General features: G+C 43.6%; 1 protein-coding gene across 1 annotated transcript; it reads left to right on the top strand.

The window, feature by feature from the left end:
* Positions 1 to 447: 447 nt before the first annotated feature.
* Positions 448 to 10,019, top strand: LOC129830719 (synaptotagmin-like protein 1). Its single transcript, XM_055893360.1, has 12 exons — positions 448 to 566; positions 1,537 to 1,685; positions 1,886 to 1,997; positions 2,117 to 2,174; positions 2,344 to 2,442; positions 2,675 to 2,841; positions 2,951 to 3,053; positions 5,556 to 5,717; positions 6,056 to 6,134; positions 6,290 to 6,389; positions 9,586 to 9,791; positions 9,877 to 10,019. Exons 1-12 carry the CDS (start codon positions 448 to 450, stop codon positions 10,017 to 10,019), a joined length of 1,497 nt encoding a protein of 498 aa, XP_055749335.1.
* The last annotated feature ends 4,981 nt before the right edge of the window (positions 10,020 to 15,000 follow it).

The following is a 15,000-nucleotide window of genomic DNA, read 5'->3' as shown; positions in this document are numbered from 1 at the left end:
GTTTTGCAACAAAAACTAGCGGTCGAGCAAACAGGGCGGGACCTACCTCAATCTGTCTAATAGAAATGCTAGTTTTTGTTGCAAAACAACTTTTTGGGTTAATGATGACACACCCCTATTTGCTAAACAAACCTCACAAACCAAACGGAAGCTCTGAGCGCATGCACTAACCGCACAGGTGAGACCACCGTTTACACACACACACACACACACACACACACACACACACACACACACACACACACACACACACACACACACACACACACACACACACACACACACACACACACACACACACACATATTAAAGATGTAATACTGGCCTCATTTTAGGAGGAAGTACCAACTGATAAAGTGATCCCTGTGGTAAGCAGGGACTAGTACTTTGTATTTGACCATGTAGGGCTGTAACATTCTCTGTCTGTGTCTCTCTCTCTCTGAGGTGATGGAGGGAGAAGGGGAGTTGTTGGATTTGAGTCACCTCTCAGAGGCAGAGCAGGCATCCATCTTGGAAGTGTTACTAAGGGACTCGAATCTGCGTTGCCTTGATGAGGGGCGTGTAAGGTCAGAGGTGATTATTATTTAACCCTTTAGGTCCCTGATGAACATCATGTTGACTGATTTAAAAAATGTTTTAACAAGGCAAGTCAGTTAAGAACAAATTATTATTTTCAATGACAGCCTAAGAACAGTGGGTTAACTGCATTGTTCAGGGGCAGAATGACAGATTTTTACCTTGTCAGCTCAGGATTCGATCTAGCAACCTTTCGGTTATTGGCCCAACACTCTAAGCGCTAGGCTACCTGCCGCCCCAATTAATTGATTAATTTATTGATTTATGTTTTTTTTATTTTTTTATATAGAGGTATGTTAATGTTATCCACAGAGGGCTGGTGTTGGTGCAGGTGTTTGTTCCGGCCCAGCACTAACACACCTGATTCAAATAACTAAAACATTTTTTTACTTAAAAATGTTTGCCATATCAGATTTGCTTATATTCTACCCCCTTTTTCTCCACAATTACGATCTTGTCTCATTGCTGCAACTCCCCAACGGGCTCGGGAGGGGCAAAGGTCGAATCATGCGTCGACACCGCCGAACCGACACTGCCGAACCGACACCACTCCTTACCACCTGCCCGCTTAATCCGGAAGCCAGCTGCACCAATGTGTCGGAGGAAACAAAGTTCACCTGACAACCATGGTCATCCTGCAGTTGCCTGGCCCGCCACAAGGAGTCGCTAGAGCGCGATGAGCCATGTAAAGCCCCCTCCCCTCGGCCAAACCCTTCCCTAGCCCGGACGATGCTGGGCCAATTCTGCGCCTCCCTATGGGACTCCCGATCACGGCCGAATATGATACAGCCCGGGATTGAACCCGGGTCTGTAGTGACGCCTTAGACTTCTGCGCCACTTGGGAGGCCCCTAGATGCTCTTTTCTAAATCGACTTTCAGCAGTTTCATAGGGAAAACAACCACATATCACAGTCATTGCAATAACTGGTACAATAGTGAAACATGATGTTAAACCCTCAGGACCCTGCAGCAGAAAGAGGCGGATTCAGTGCGTCTGAGGTTGCTGTCAGGGGCGTGGTTTCATGAGGAGAGGAGCAAGCGCTACCGAGACACAAAGGATGGCGTTGACATCGTACAGGCATCCATACGAGGCAGGAAGCCAAGAACAGGTCAGACAACACACACACACACACACACACACACACACACACACACACACACACACACACACACACACACACACACACACACACACACACACACACACACACACACACACACACACACACACACACACACACACACACACCAAGAATAACCAAGTGTAGGAGGACATCTGGTATTGGTTGATTGATTGATTGATTGGCAGATTTGTCTGTGAGTGGGGTGTTTAAAGGGCAGACAGAAGATGCTCCTCCCACGAACAACAAGGACCCCAGCTCTCAGATAGAGGACAAGAAAGAGGAGGATGACAAGAGAAGGTGAAGGCATTTCTAATACAGAGGGTTCGGATGGTATAGTTGTGGGTAGGGAATGTTTCTCTTGGAGAAGGACTGGTATGTAAGGGTTTTAATGTATGTCGTTGACATGTTCATCTCAGTTACAGGAGTCCACCTACAGCCAGACCCAGACTCAAACCCAGGAGCCCAAACCCACAGGTTAGTCGTGTGTGTGTTTATTAGCTGGATAATTCAGTGTGTAGATGGAGGATTGTCAGTCTAGTAGTGGAAAGGTTATCTCCCTCCCTCCCTCCCTCATAGTATTGTTCTAGAAACATGCTGACAATGTGTATGTTTCCTCACCCTCTCTGTGTGTGTGTGTGTGTAGGATACAGACGCTGTGTCCAGTGTTGTGACTGAAGCTGATCTGACGCCTCTAAAGCCTGGGATCTCCATCAGCACTCTAAGTCTACAGTCTAACTACACAGTGAGACACACACTTACACATACACACTTACACACACACACACACACACACATACACACACTCACGCACACTCTTGTTCACTCAAGGTGATCCTATCTCTGTTCCTTCAGCTAAGTGGGATTATTTTGATTAACTGTGTGTATATTCTGTGTTTGTGTGTGTGTGTGTGTGTGTATTCTCTCTGTGCGTTTGTGTGTGTTTATGTGTGTGTGTTCTCTCTGTGTGTGTGTAGCTAAGTGGCAGTATGATGAGTCTGTTCAGTTCTGGGGAGTTTGGGGCGGTGGAGGTGAAGGGGCGTGTCCTGTTCTCATTGGACTATGACACTCAGAGGGAGAAGCTACAGGTCAGAGTGTGTCGTTGTGAAGACCTGGCTGCTGCACGTAAGAACCACTCCGACCCGTAAGTAGGGTTGGTATTTCGAGGATGCTAACTGGGATAAGTTTTGGGAACTATCTGTTTTAGAAGAACTTGTTTTGTGTTAAGAAGTGTGTGTGTGTGTGTGTTTTAGGTACGCAAAGGCCTATCTCCTGCCTGATAAGTCGTCTCACACTAAGAAGAAAACAACAGTAAAGAAAAAGACCCTCAACCCAGTCTTTGACCAGACACTAAAAGTGAGAGCACCCACACATCTCTCGCTTTGTTTCTCCATTTATTTCCCTGATTCTCTCATGTCTCTCCTCTCAATGCCTGTCTCTCTGCCTGTCTCTCTGCCTGTCTCTCTGCCTGTCTATCTGCCTGTCTCTCTGCCTGTCTATCTGGTCTGTCTCATTCCTGTCTCTCTGCCTGTCTCTCTGCCTGTCTCTCTGCCTGTCTCTCTGGTCTGTCTCATTCCTGTCTCTCATTATAATGTGCAATTATAACATGGTCCAAGCACACTAAGACAGTCGTGAAGAGGGCACGACACAACCTATTCCCCCTCAGGAGACTGAAAAGATTTAGCATGGGTCCTCAGATCCTCAAAAGGTTCTACAGCTGCACCATCGAGAGCATCTTGACTGGTTGAATAACTGCCTGTTATGGCAACTGCTCAGTCTCTGACCGCAAGGCACTACAGAGGGTAGTGTGAACGGCCCAGTACATCACTGGGGCCAATCTTCCTGCCATCCAGGACCTCTATACCAGGCGGTGTCAGAGGAAGGCCCTAAAAATTGTCAAAGAACTCCAGCCACCCTAGTCATAGACTGTTCTCTCTGCTACAGCACGGCAAGCGGTACCGGAGCGCGAAGTCTAGGTCCAAGAGGCTTCTCAACAGCTTCTGCCCCCAAGCCATAAGACTGCTGAACATCTAGTCAAATGGCTACCCAGACTATTTGCATTGACCCCCCCCCCCCCCCCCCCCACCCGGCGTACCCTCCTGTGTGTAGTCTCGCTATTGTTATTTTACTGCTGCTCTTTAATTACTTGTTACTTTTATTTCTTATTCTTACTCATACACTGCTCAAAAAAGTAAAGGGAGCACTAAAATAACACATCCTAGATCTGAATGAATGAAATATTCTTATTAAATACTTTTTTCTTTACATAGTTGAATGTGCTGACAACAAAATCACACAAAAATTATCAATGGAAATCAAATTTATCAACCCATGGAGGTCTGGATTTGGAGTCACATTCAAAATTAAAGTGGAAAACCTACAGGCTGATCCAACTTTGATGTAATTAAAACAAGTCAAAATGAGGCTCAGTAGTGTGTGTGGCCTCCACGTGCCTGTATGACCTCCCTACAACGCCTGGGCATGCTCCTGATGAGGTGGCGGATGGTCTCCTGAGGGATTTCCTCCCAGACCTGGACTAAAGCATCCGCCAACTCCTGGACAGTCTGTGGTGCAACGTGGCGTTGGTGGATGGAGCGAGACATGATGTCCTAGATGTGCTCAATTGGATTCAGGTCTGGGGAACGGGCGGGCCAGTCCATAGCATCAATGCCTTCCTCTTGCAGGAACTGCTGACACACTCCAGCCACATGAGGTCTAGCATTGTCTTGCATTAGGAGGAACCCAGGGCCAACCTCACCAGCATATGGTCTCACAAGGGGTCTGAGGATCTCATCTCGGTACCTAATGGCAGTCAGGCTACCTCTGGCAAGCACATGAAGGGCTGTGCGGCCCCCCAAAGAAATGCCACCCCACACCATGACTGACCCACCGCCAAACCGGTCATGCTGGAGGATGTTGCAGGCAGCAGAACATTCTCCATGGCGTCTCCAGACTCTGTCACGTCTGTCACATGTGCTCAGTTTGAACCTGCTTTCATCTGTGAAGAGCACAGGGCACCAGTGGCGAATTTGCCAATCTTGGTGTTCTCTGGGAAATGCCAAACGTCCTGCACGGTGTTGGGCTGTAAGCACAACCCCCACCTGTGGACGTCGGGCCCTCATACCACCCTCATGGAGTCTGTTTCTGACCATTTGAGCAGACACATCCACATTTGTGGCCTGCTGGAGGTCCTTTTGCAGGGCTCTGGCAGTGCACCTCCTTGCACAAAGGCGGAGGTAGCGGTCCTGCTGCTGGGTTGTTGCCCTCCTACGGCCTCCTCCACGTCTCCTGATGTACTGGCCTGTCTCCTGGTAGCGCCTCCATGCTCTGGACACTACGCTGACAGACACAGCAAACCTTCTTGCCACAGCTCGCATTGATGTGCCATCCTGGATGAGCTGCACTACCTGAGCCACTTGTGTGGGTTGTAGACTCCGTCTCATTCTACCACTAGAGTGAGAGCACCGCCAGCATTAAAAAGTGACCAAAACATCAGCCAGGAAGCATAGGAACTGAGAAGTGGTCTGTGGTCACCACCTGCAGAGCCACTCCTTTATTGGGGGTGTCTTGCTAATTGCCTATAATTTCTACCTGTTGTCTATTCCATTTGCACAACAGCATGTGAAATTTATTGTCAATCAGTGTTGCTTCCTAAGTGGACAGTTTGATTTCACAGAAGTGTGATTGACTTGGAGTTACATTGTGTTGTTTAAGTGTTCCCTTTATTTTTTTGAGCAGTGTATAACAGATTCTTAACTGTATTGTTGGTTAATAAGTAAGCATTTCACTGTATTCGGCGCATGTGACTAATACAATTTGATTTGAATGCTGTGTGTGTTAACGTTGTTTGTTTCCCAGTATAAGATCAGTCTGTCAGAGGTGCGTGGCAGGACTCTGAACCTGTCTGTGTGGCACGCTGCCCCCCTGGGTAGAAACCTGTTCCTAGGAGAGGTAGAGCTGCAGCTGGCTCACTGGGACTGGACACACACAGACCCTGACTGGTACCAACTACAGCCACGGGTAGGACCAATACACACACGTGTGAGCAAACACATACATACAATCATACACAGACACACAAACACCCACACGCATACATACACACACACACACACACACACATACATATTCACATTCACACACCACAGCATGCAGTAAGTCCTACACTGTCCTATATTGTGTGTAGTCTTAACAGGAGGAGAGAAGGTGCTGGGAATTTCAACAAGCTCTTATATAACCCTTCTAACCTGAGCACTCCTCTCTTCAATCTCCCTCTCGCTCTTCTCTCTCTTTCTCTCTCTCAATTCAATTCTCTCTCAATTTAATTCTATATCTCTCTCTCTCTCTCTCTCTCTCAGTTGCAGTGTAGTCCAGAGTCTATCAGTAGTCGAGGAAACATCATGCTCTCTATCAAGTTCACCCCAGCAGGATCCGAGGGTGAGCTGAGCTCACTACGCACGTCACACACAGACGTCAAGCCACACACAGACGTCATTTGCTTTCTCTCTCTCATCTCCGTCTGAACTTACTCTGCGTGTGTCTGTGTGTGTGTGTGTCTGCGCTCGTGTGTCTGTGTGTGTGTGTGTGTATAGGTGGAGGTTTACCTCCATCTGGGGAGCTACACATTTGGCTGCGGCAGGCGCAGGGTCTTCTCTCCACCAAAGGTGGCGCCATCGACTCCTTTGTCAAGAGGTGGGTTAGAGCAGGTGTTCCCTAACTTTTTCACACAGGCCCAACTTCCAGCATTGGGAAACATCCCGTCTAACATCCCGTGCCATGTCTATTTCTATGGGTATAAGCACTGTTCACACCCCTCTTGTTGGTGGAGAGAACAGTTTGCTGATTTAAAGATTATTTCCCACAATTCTGCACATTTTGTCATGGGGTGCAGAGAAAGTGTTTCAGTTTTAAAGCTAATTTTCCTGTAATTCTATACATTTGACCATTTTATAATGTTTATTCAGGTGATATTTGAGTGGCTGAGAAACGCTAGCTGCCATGTTAGTTGATCTGGACATTTCTGACACGTTATCAATAGTTCTCTAAGTTATGTAATAACTGACAAGACAAGAGGAACTGACTATGTACAACTCAGTTTAGTAATGTCACCTTGTACATTCTACTATTACAACTCAGTTTAGTAATGTCACCTTGTACATTCTACTATTACAACCCAGTTTAGTAATGTCACCTTGTATATTCTACTATTACAACTCAGTTTAGTAATGTCACCTTGTACATTCTACTATTACAACTCAGTTTAGTAATGTCACCTTGTACATTCTACTATTACAACTCAGTTTAGTAATGTCACCTTGTGTATTCTACTATTACAACTCAGTTTTGTAATGTCACCTTGTACATTCTACTATTACAACTCAGTTTAGTAATGTCACCTTGTACATTCTACTATTACAACTAAGTTTAGTAATGTCACCTTGTACATTCTACTATTACAACTCAGTTTAGTAATGTCACCTTGTACATTCTACTATTACAACTCAGTTTAGTAATGTCACCTTGTGTATTCTACTATTACAACTCAGTTTAGTAATGTCACCTTGTGTATTCTACTATTACAACTCAGTTTAGTAATGTCACCTTGTGTAGTCTACTATTACAACTCAGTTTAGTAATGTCACCTTGTACATTCTACTATTACAACTCAGTTTAGTAATGTCACCTTGTGTATTCTACTATTACAACTCAGTTTAGTAATGTCACCTTGTGTATTCTACTATTACATCTCAGTTTAGTAATGTCACCTTGTACATTCTACTATTACAACTCAGTTTAGTAATGTCACCTTGTACATTCTACTATTACAACTCAGTTTAGTAATGTCACCTTGTGTATTCTACTATTACAACTCAGTTTAGTAATGTCACCTTGTGTATTCTACTATTACAACTCAGTTTAGTAATGTCACCTTGTGTATTCTACTATTACAACTCAGTTTAGTAATGTCACCTTGTACATTCTACTATTTCAACCCAGTTTAGTAATGTCACCTTGTACATTCTACTATTACAACTCAGTTTAGTAATGTCACCTTGTGTATTCTACTAATACAACCCAGTTTAGTAATGTCACCTTGTGTATTCTACTATTACAACTCAGTTTAGTAATGTCACCTTGTGTATTCTACTATTACAACTCAGTTTAGTAATGTCACCTTGTACATTCTACTATTACAACCCAGTTTAGTAATGTCACCTTGTACATTCTACTATTACAACCCAGTTTACTAATGTCACCTTGTGTATTCTACTATTACAACTCAGTTTAGTAATGTCACCTTGTGTATTCTACTATTACAACTCAGTCTAGTAATGTCACCTTGTGTATTCTACTATTACAACTCAGTTTAGTAATGTCACCTTGTGTATTCTACTATTACAACCCAGTTTAGTAATGTCACCTTGTGTATTCTACTATTACAACCCAGTTTAGTAATGTCACCTTGTGTATTCTACTATTACAACTCAGTTTAGTAATGTCACCTTGTGTATTCTACTATTACAACCCAGTTTAGTAATGTCACCTTGTGTAGTCTACTATTACAACTCAGTTTAGTAATGTCACCTTGTACATTCTACTATTACAACTCAGTTTAGTAATGTCACCTTGTGTATTCTACTAATACAACCCAGTTTAGTAATGTCACCTTGTGTATTCTACTATTACAACTCAGTTTAGTAATGTCACCTTGTGTAGTCTACTATTACAACTCAGTTTAGTAATGTCACCTTGTGTATTCTACTATTACAACTCAGTTTAGTAATGTCACCTTGTGTATTCTACTATTACAACTCAGTTTAGTAATGTCACCTTGTGTATTCTACTATTACAACTCAGTTTAGTAATGTCACCTTGTGTATTCTACTATTACAACCCAGTTTAGTAATGTCACCTTGTGTAGTCTAATATTACAACTCAGTTTAGTAATGTCACCTTGTGTATTCTACTATTACAACCCAGTTTAGTAATGTCACCTTGTACATTCTACTATTACAACTCAGTTTAGTAATGTCACCTTGTGTATTCTACTATTACAACTCAGTTTAGTAATGTCACCTTGTGTATTCTACTATTACAACTCAGTCTAGTAATGTCACCTTGTACATTCTACTATTACAACTCAGTTTAGTAATGTCACCTTGTGTATTCTACTATTACAACTCAGTTTAGTAATGTCACCTTGTGTATTCTACTATTACAACCCAGTTTAGTAATGTCACCTTGTACATTCTACTATTACAACTCAGTTTAGTAATGTCACCTTGTACATTCTACTATTACAACTCAGTTTAGTAATGTCACCTTGTGTATTCTACTATTACAACTCAGTTTAGTAATGTCACCTTGTGTATTCTACTATTACAACTCAGTTTAGTAATGTCACCTTGTGTATTCTACTATTACAACTCAGTTTAGTAATGTCACCTTGTGTATTCTACTATTACAACTCAGTTTAGTAATGTCACCTTGTACATTCTACTATTACAACCCAGTTTAGTAATGTCACCTTGTGTATTCTACTATTACAACATTCTAGAGTAAGTTGCAAGCTGGCCTCAATTCCTTGATTTTTGATAAGATTGTTTCACTTTGGTTTATTATCTATTTCACTTGCTTTGGCAATGTAAACATATGTTTCCCATGCCAATAAAGCCCATTGAATTGAGAGAGAGAGACCCCTCGTGCAACCCCAGGGTGTGTGCCCCACAGTTTGGGAACCACTGGGTTCAGAGGTCAGGCGTAGGAATACCAGCAGTGTGGCAGACCTTAACGTCTGGATTCCAGAAACTGGGGGCTAGAGTTAGTGGGATAAGACTATTTTTAGTGGGAACGTGTATTAAAAACTGTACTTTAACTTTGATCTAAGCTACGTGCTGCCGGACGCCGGCCGGTTGAGTGGTCAGAAGACGCGCATGGTCAAGCGGTCAGTCAGCCCAATCTACAACCACACCATGGTGTACGAAGGGTTCCAACCTGCTGACCTGAGGGAGGCCTGCGCAGAGCTGACCGTCTGGCACCGTGAAGGGATTAAAACACACCTGCTAGGAGGGGTCAGACTCAGCCCTGGGACAGGTGAGATTCAAACGTGTACACACACACACACACACACACACATATATAGATACACACTGTAACATAGTGTTTGTGTGTGTTACAGGTCTGAGCTACGGGGCGGCAGTGTGTTGGATGGATTCAACAGAGGAGGAAGTCACTATGTGGACCTCCATGATCCTGAACCCTAGCCACTGGATAGATACTACACTACCTATCAGAACTAACCTGGCTAACCGCCAGAAGTAACACTGTTGGTGTATTCTGGGTAGTAGTCTGCTGTTGGTGTATTCTGGGTAGTAGTCTGCTGTTGGTGTGTGCTGGGTAGTATGCTGCTGTTGGTGTATTCTGGGTAGTATGCTGCTGTTGGTGTATTCTGGGTAGTAGTCTGCTGTTGGTGTATTCTGGGTAGTAGTCTGCTGTTGGTGTATTCTGGGTAGTATGCTGCTGTTGGTGTATTCTGGGTAGTATGCTGCTGTTGGTATATTCTGGGTAGTATGCTACTGTTGGTGTATTCTGGGTTTTGTTGCCTACGGTAGAGATTGGCTGGGTCTAGTTTTCAAAACGTTTGGGAAGAGAAAATGGAATAGGTGAGTAGGCCATCTGTCGTTTTAGTTTTCAGACCCAGATTATTCCAGTTGAATCAAATACATTTAAGTTAGGGCTGTGGTTTGAATGAGGATATGGTCTGCTATACTTCCACAAGCCGAGCTAGGCTTGTGGAAGGTTAGGTTTATAAATCCCTTAACGATCAGTCTGTTGACTTACACAACAATAAGGAACTAGACAGAGGAAACTGGGAAGGGTAAATTACACATGACTGTGTGTTAGTTAACAAAAACTCTTGATCAGAGTGCCATTCTTATGTTAAAACTACTGTATGAAAGAAGGAATCAACTTTTCTATCTCTCTCCCTCTCTCTTTCCATCTCTCTCTCTCTCTCTCTTTCCATCTCTCTCTCTCTTTCCATCTCTCTCTCTCTCTCTTTCCATCTCTCCCTCTCTCTTTCCATCTCTCCCTCTCTCTTTCCATCTCTCTCTCTCTCTTTCCATCTCTCTCTCTCTTTCCATCTCTCTCTCTCTCTCTTTCCATCTCTCCCTCTCTCTTTCCATCTCTCCCTCTCTCTTTCCGTCTCTCCCTCTCTCTTTCCGTCTCCCTCTCTTTCCGTCTCTCTCTCTCTCTCTTTCCATCTCTCTCTCTCTCTTTCCATCTTTCTCTCTCTCTTTCCATCTCTCTCTCTCTCTTTCCATCTCTCTCTCTCTCTTTCCATCTCTCTCTCTCTCTTTCCATCTTTCTCTCTCTCTTTCCGTCTCCCTCTCTCTTTCCATCTTTCTCTCTCTCTTTCCATCTTTCTCTCTCTCTTTCCATCTCTCTCCCTCTCTCTTTCCATCTCTCTCTCTCTCTTTCCATCTCTCCCTCTCTCTTTCCATCTTTCTCTCTCTCTTTCCATCTTTCTCTCTCTCTTTCCGTCTCCCTCTCTTTCCGTCTCTCCCTCTCTCTTTCCATCTCTCCCTCTCTCTTTCCATCTCTCTCTCTTTCCGTCTCCCTCTCTCTTTCCGTCTCTCCCTCTCTCTTTCCGTCTCTCCCTCTCTCTTTCCGTCTCTCCCTCTCTCTTTCCGTCTCTCCCTCTCTCTTTCCGTCTCTCCCTCTCTCTTTCCATCTCTCTCTCTCTCTTTCCATCTCTCTCTCTCTCTTTCCATCTCTCTCTCTCTCTTTCCATCTCTCTCTCTCTCTTTCCATCTCTCTCCCTCTCTTTCCATCTCTCTCTCTCTCTTTCCATCTCTCTCTCTCTCTTTCCATCTCTCTCTCTCTCTTTCCATCTCTCTCTCTCTCTTTCCATCTCTCTCTCTCTCTTTCCATCTCTCTCTCTCTCTTTCCATCTTTCTCTCTCTCTTTCCGTCTCCCTCTCTTTCCGTCTCCCTCTCTCTTTCCATCTCTTTCCACGGGGGGATGGGGGGACTGGGGGGTACAGGGAGGATGGGGGGTACAACCAGTCTTTTTGTTTGGAAGCTTTACTTTATTCATGTTGTATCACTGTGGTCATACTGTCTGGATTCATGTTGTATCACTGTGGTCATACTGTCTGGATTCATGTATCACTGTGGTCATACTGTCTGGATTCATGTATCACTGTGGTCATACTGTCTGGATTCATGTATCACTGTGGTCATACTGTCTGGATTCATGTTGTATCACTGTGGTCATACTGTCTGGATTCATGTATCACTGTGGTCATACTGTCTGGATTCATGTATCACTGTGGTCATACTGTCTGGATTCATGTATCATTGTGGTCATACTGTCTGGATTCATGTATCAATGTGGTCATACTGTCTGGATTCATGTATCAATGTGGTCATACTGTCTGGATTCATGTATCACTGTGGTCATACTGTCTGGATTCATGTATCACTGTGGTCATACTGTCTGGATTCATGTATCAATTTGGTCATACTGTCTGGATTCATGTATCACTGTGGTCATACTGTCTGGATTCATGTATCAATGTGGTCATACTGTCTGGATTCATGTTGTATCACACTCACTAGCTCTTACATTGATGTGTGTAAATATGTTATTTATTTATTAAATTCCTTTGATTGAATATTATTCCCAAGCTTTGTTAACGTGTTAAGATTTCACTTTCTTAATTGATTCTCATTTGTACTGGAACACTCATTTAGCATAAAGTTAAAAACAGGTGTTCTGTGGGTAAACAGTTGTAGTTCTGTGGTTAAACAGTTGTAGTTCTGTGGTTAAACAGTTGTAGTTCTGTGGTTAAACAGTTGTAGTTCTGTGGGTAAACAGTTGTAGTTCTGTGGTTAAACAGTTGTAGTTCTGTGGGTAAACAGTTGTAGTTCTGTGGTTATAGAGTTGTTTGGTAAGCTTAGCCAACCCCTTCTCCTGATAATTATTTAATTACTGGGAGATTTTGCTCCAGCCATACTATTAACACACCTGCTTGTACAAAACATGGTCCTGGTGAGCAGCTGATTGGTTGAATAACTTGTGTTAGAGCAGGGCTAGAGTTAAAGCCTGCACACCACTACCAGCAGATGGCCCTGTTGGACAGCTGATTTCAGATTCCGTTTTCAGAACACACACACACACACGCACACATGCTACACACACATACACACGGTCTTGTACAGCTAACCTTGTGGGGACACACAATTCAGTCCCATTCCAAATCCTTTTTTCCCTAAACCTAAACCTAACCCTTACCCCTAACCCTTACTCTTACTCTTACCCTAAGCCTAACCTTAACCCAAAAACCTAACCTTAACCCTAAACCTAACCCAAGCTCCTAACCCTTAACGTAATTCTAACCCTAATACTAATTCTAACCTTAACCCTAAACCCCTAAACCTAACCCGTACTCTTACCCTAAGCCTAACCTTAACCCAGAAACCTAACCTTAACCCTAATCCAAGCTTCTAACCCTTAACGTAATTCTAACCCTAACACTAATTCTAACCTTAACACTAAATCCCCTTAGAAATAGCATTTGATCTCGTGGGGACAAAAAAAAAATCCCAGTTGGTCCCCACAAAAATAGTTAAACACACACACACACACACACGTACACACGCACACACACACACACACACGTACACACACACACACACACACACACACACACACACACATACACATACATACACACGTACACACACACACACACACGTACACACACACACACACACGTACACACACACACACACACACACACACACACACACACACACACACACGCACACACACACGTACACACACGTACACGTACACGTACACACACACACATACACACACACGTACACACACACACGTACACACACACACACAGACAGAGATAATGTTTCTACTCCCCTTCAGTATTGTAACCGCTGACAGACAGATGGAGGATGATTGGTGGATAATTGAGAAATGAACAGGAACATTTCCATCATCAAACCTGTGTGTGTGTGTGTGTGTTCTCCCTTCAATAACCCACAAATATCACTACAATTGCTGCTAATGCAATGCAATTAGCTAAATATCAACAGACGGAAATTGCATTTCAAATGCCATGGGTGTCAATCACACGATCACAGTGTCTGAACACCGGACTGACTGTTACGCTTCTGAAGACCATCTCCCACAATGCACGTGTGTTTGTCGAAGGTATTTGATGTCCAAACGTTGGACTAAATGTTCTTTATGCCTTTTTTTTCTCTCCGAGTCTCTGTCTTCCGTATGAAGGGATGGCGGTTTGGGTCCTCAGATAATTCTAACCGTTTCCAGTCCTAACACACCTGACCAATGTAGAATCATGGTGTAGAATGTAATCAGCCCCGTTCTAGATGATTCACTTAAATAGTTTTCTTGCTTTCTCAATTTTCAAAATGTTCCAAACATTTAGTGATTTAGATATATTTTTTCAATTAAAAATGATGTGGAATGATCGAGACGTGCCTTCCCAAATAATGACTGAATTTGACTAAATTCAATATGAAGGCCTAGTTTGTCTGGTGTACAGCTAGACGGGGAATAGGGGCCATAGTCTAAAAAATATCCCTTATTTTACACTTCATATTCATCATTTGCGTCCAACTGGATTAGAAATACGCAACGTTCAACTTAAATGTGTGTGCTCGTCTCAGATACGAGTTGTCTACGTTAGTAGTACTTTACTTTTTTAACAGCCACTCTGAGCAGCTTTCAGAAGTAAGTACATCCTGTTTTTTTTTAATGGTCCCCTCCATGGGAATCAAACCGTCAACATTACACACCTCAGGCGCTAACAACTGAGCCACAAGGGACTCGGGATGAACTCTCCCTCTTTCTCCCACTGCCTCTGACGGTTAACGTCATAAACAGGAGAGTATGTTTCATTCTGTAGATTTCATGTTGACGGAGGAAGGAGAAGAGGAGATTGTGTAAAGGCCATTGACTTTTGGAGACAAGAGTAAATTCAATTCTGACTGAAGGAACACATATGATTAGCCTCCCAGTTGAAGCAGTCTTAAAGAGCAGTGAGCAGGATCAGGTGTAAATAGTGTCCTGTGGGATTTGGCACGGGGGATTTGACCTGCTTTGTTTCCGACCTGGGCCGGTACACCCCTCCTTAGACAACCTGGTGGTCTCAGGCTCCCCCAGGAACACCATATCAATACCGAACTTAGCGCGGACACCCGTTCGACATAGCATGCTGCAGGTCAGAGCTCCTCAGCTCACTCGATCCGCCAAC

The sequence above is a fragment of the Salvelinus fontinalis genome, chromosome 32 (genome assembly GCF_029448725.1).
Source record: "Salvelinus fontinalis isolate EN_2023a chromosome 32, ASM2944872v1, whole genome shotgun sequence".
NCBI lineage: Eukaryota > Metazoa > Chordata > Actinopteri > Salmoniformes > Salmonidae > Salvelinus > Salvelinus fontinalis.
Note: the sequence above shows the minus strand (reverse complement) of the source record. Positions and strands in the feature narration are given on the sequence as shown.

Excerpts from the sequence above, each read along its gene's own strand:
- LOC129830719 (XM_055893360.1), top strand. The coding sequence starts at position 448 with ATGGAGGGAGAAGGGGAGTTGTTGGATTTGAGTCACCTCTCAGAGGCA. Across the intron at positions 1,998-2,116 it reads GAGGAGGATGACAAGAGAAG|TTACAGGAGTCCACCTACAG; the intron begins GTGAAGGCATTT and ends TGTTCATCTCAG. Across the intron at positions 6,390-9,585 it reads ATCGACTCCTTTGTCAAGAG|CTACGTGCTGCCGGACGCCG; the intron begins GTGGGTTAGAGC and ends CTTTGATCTAAG.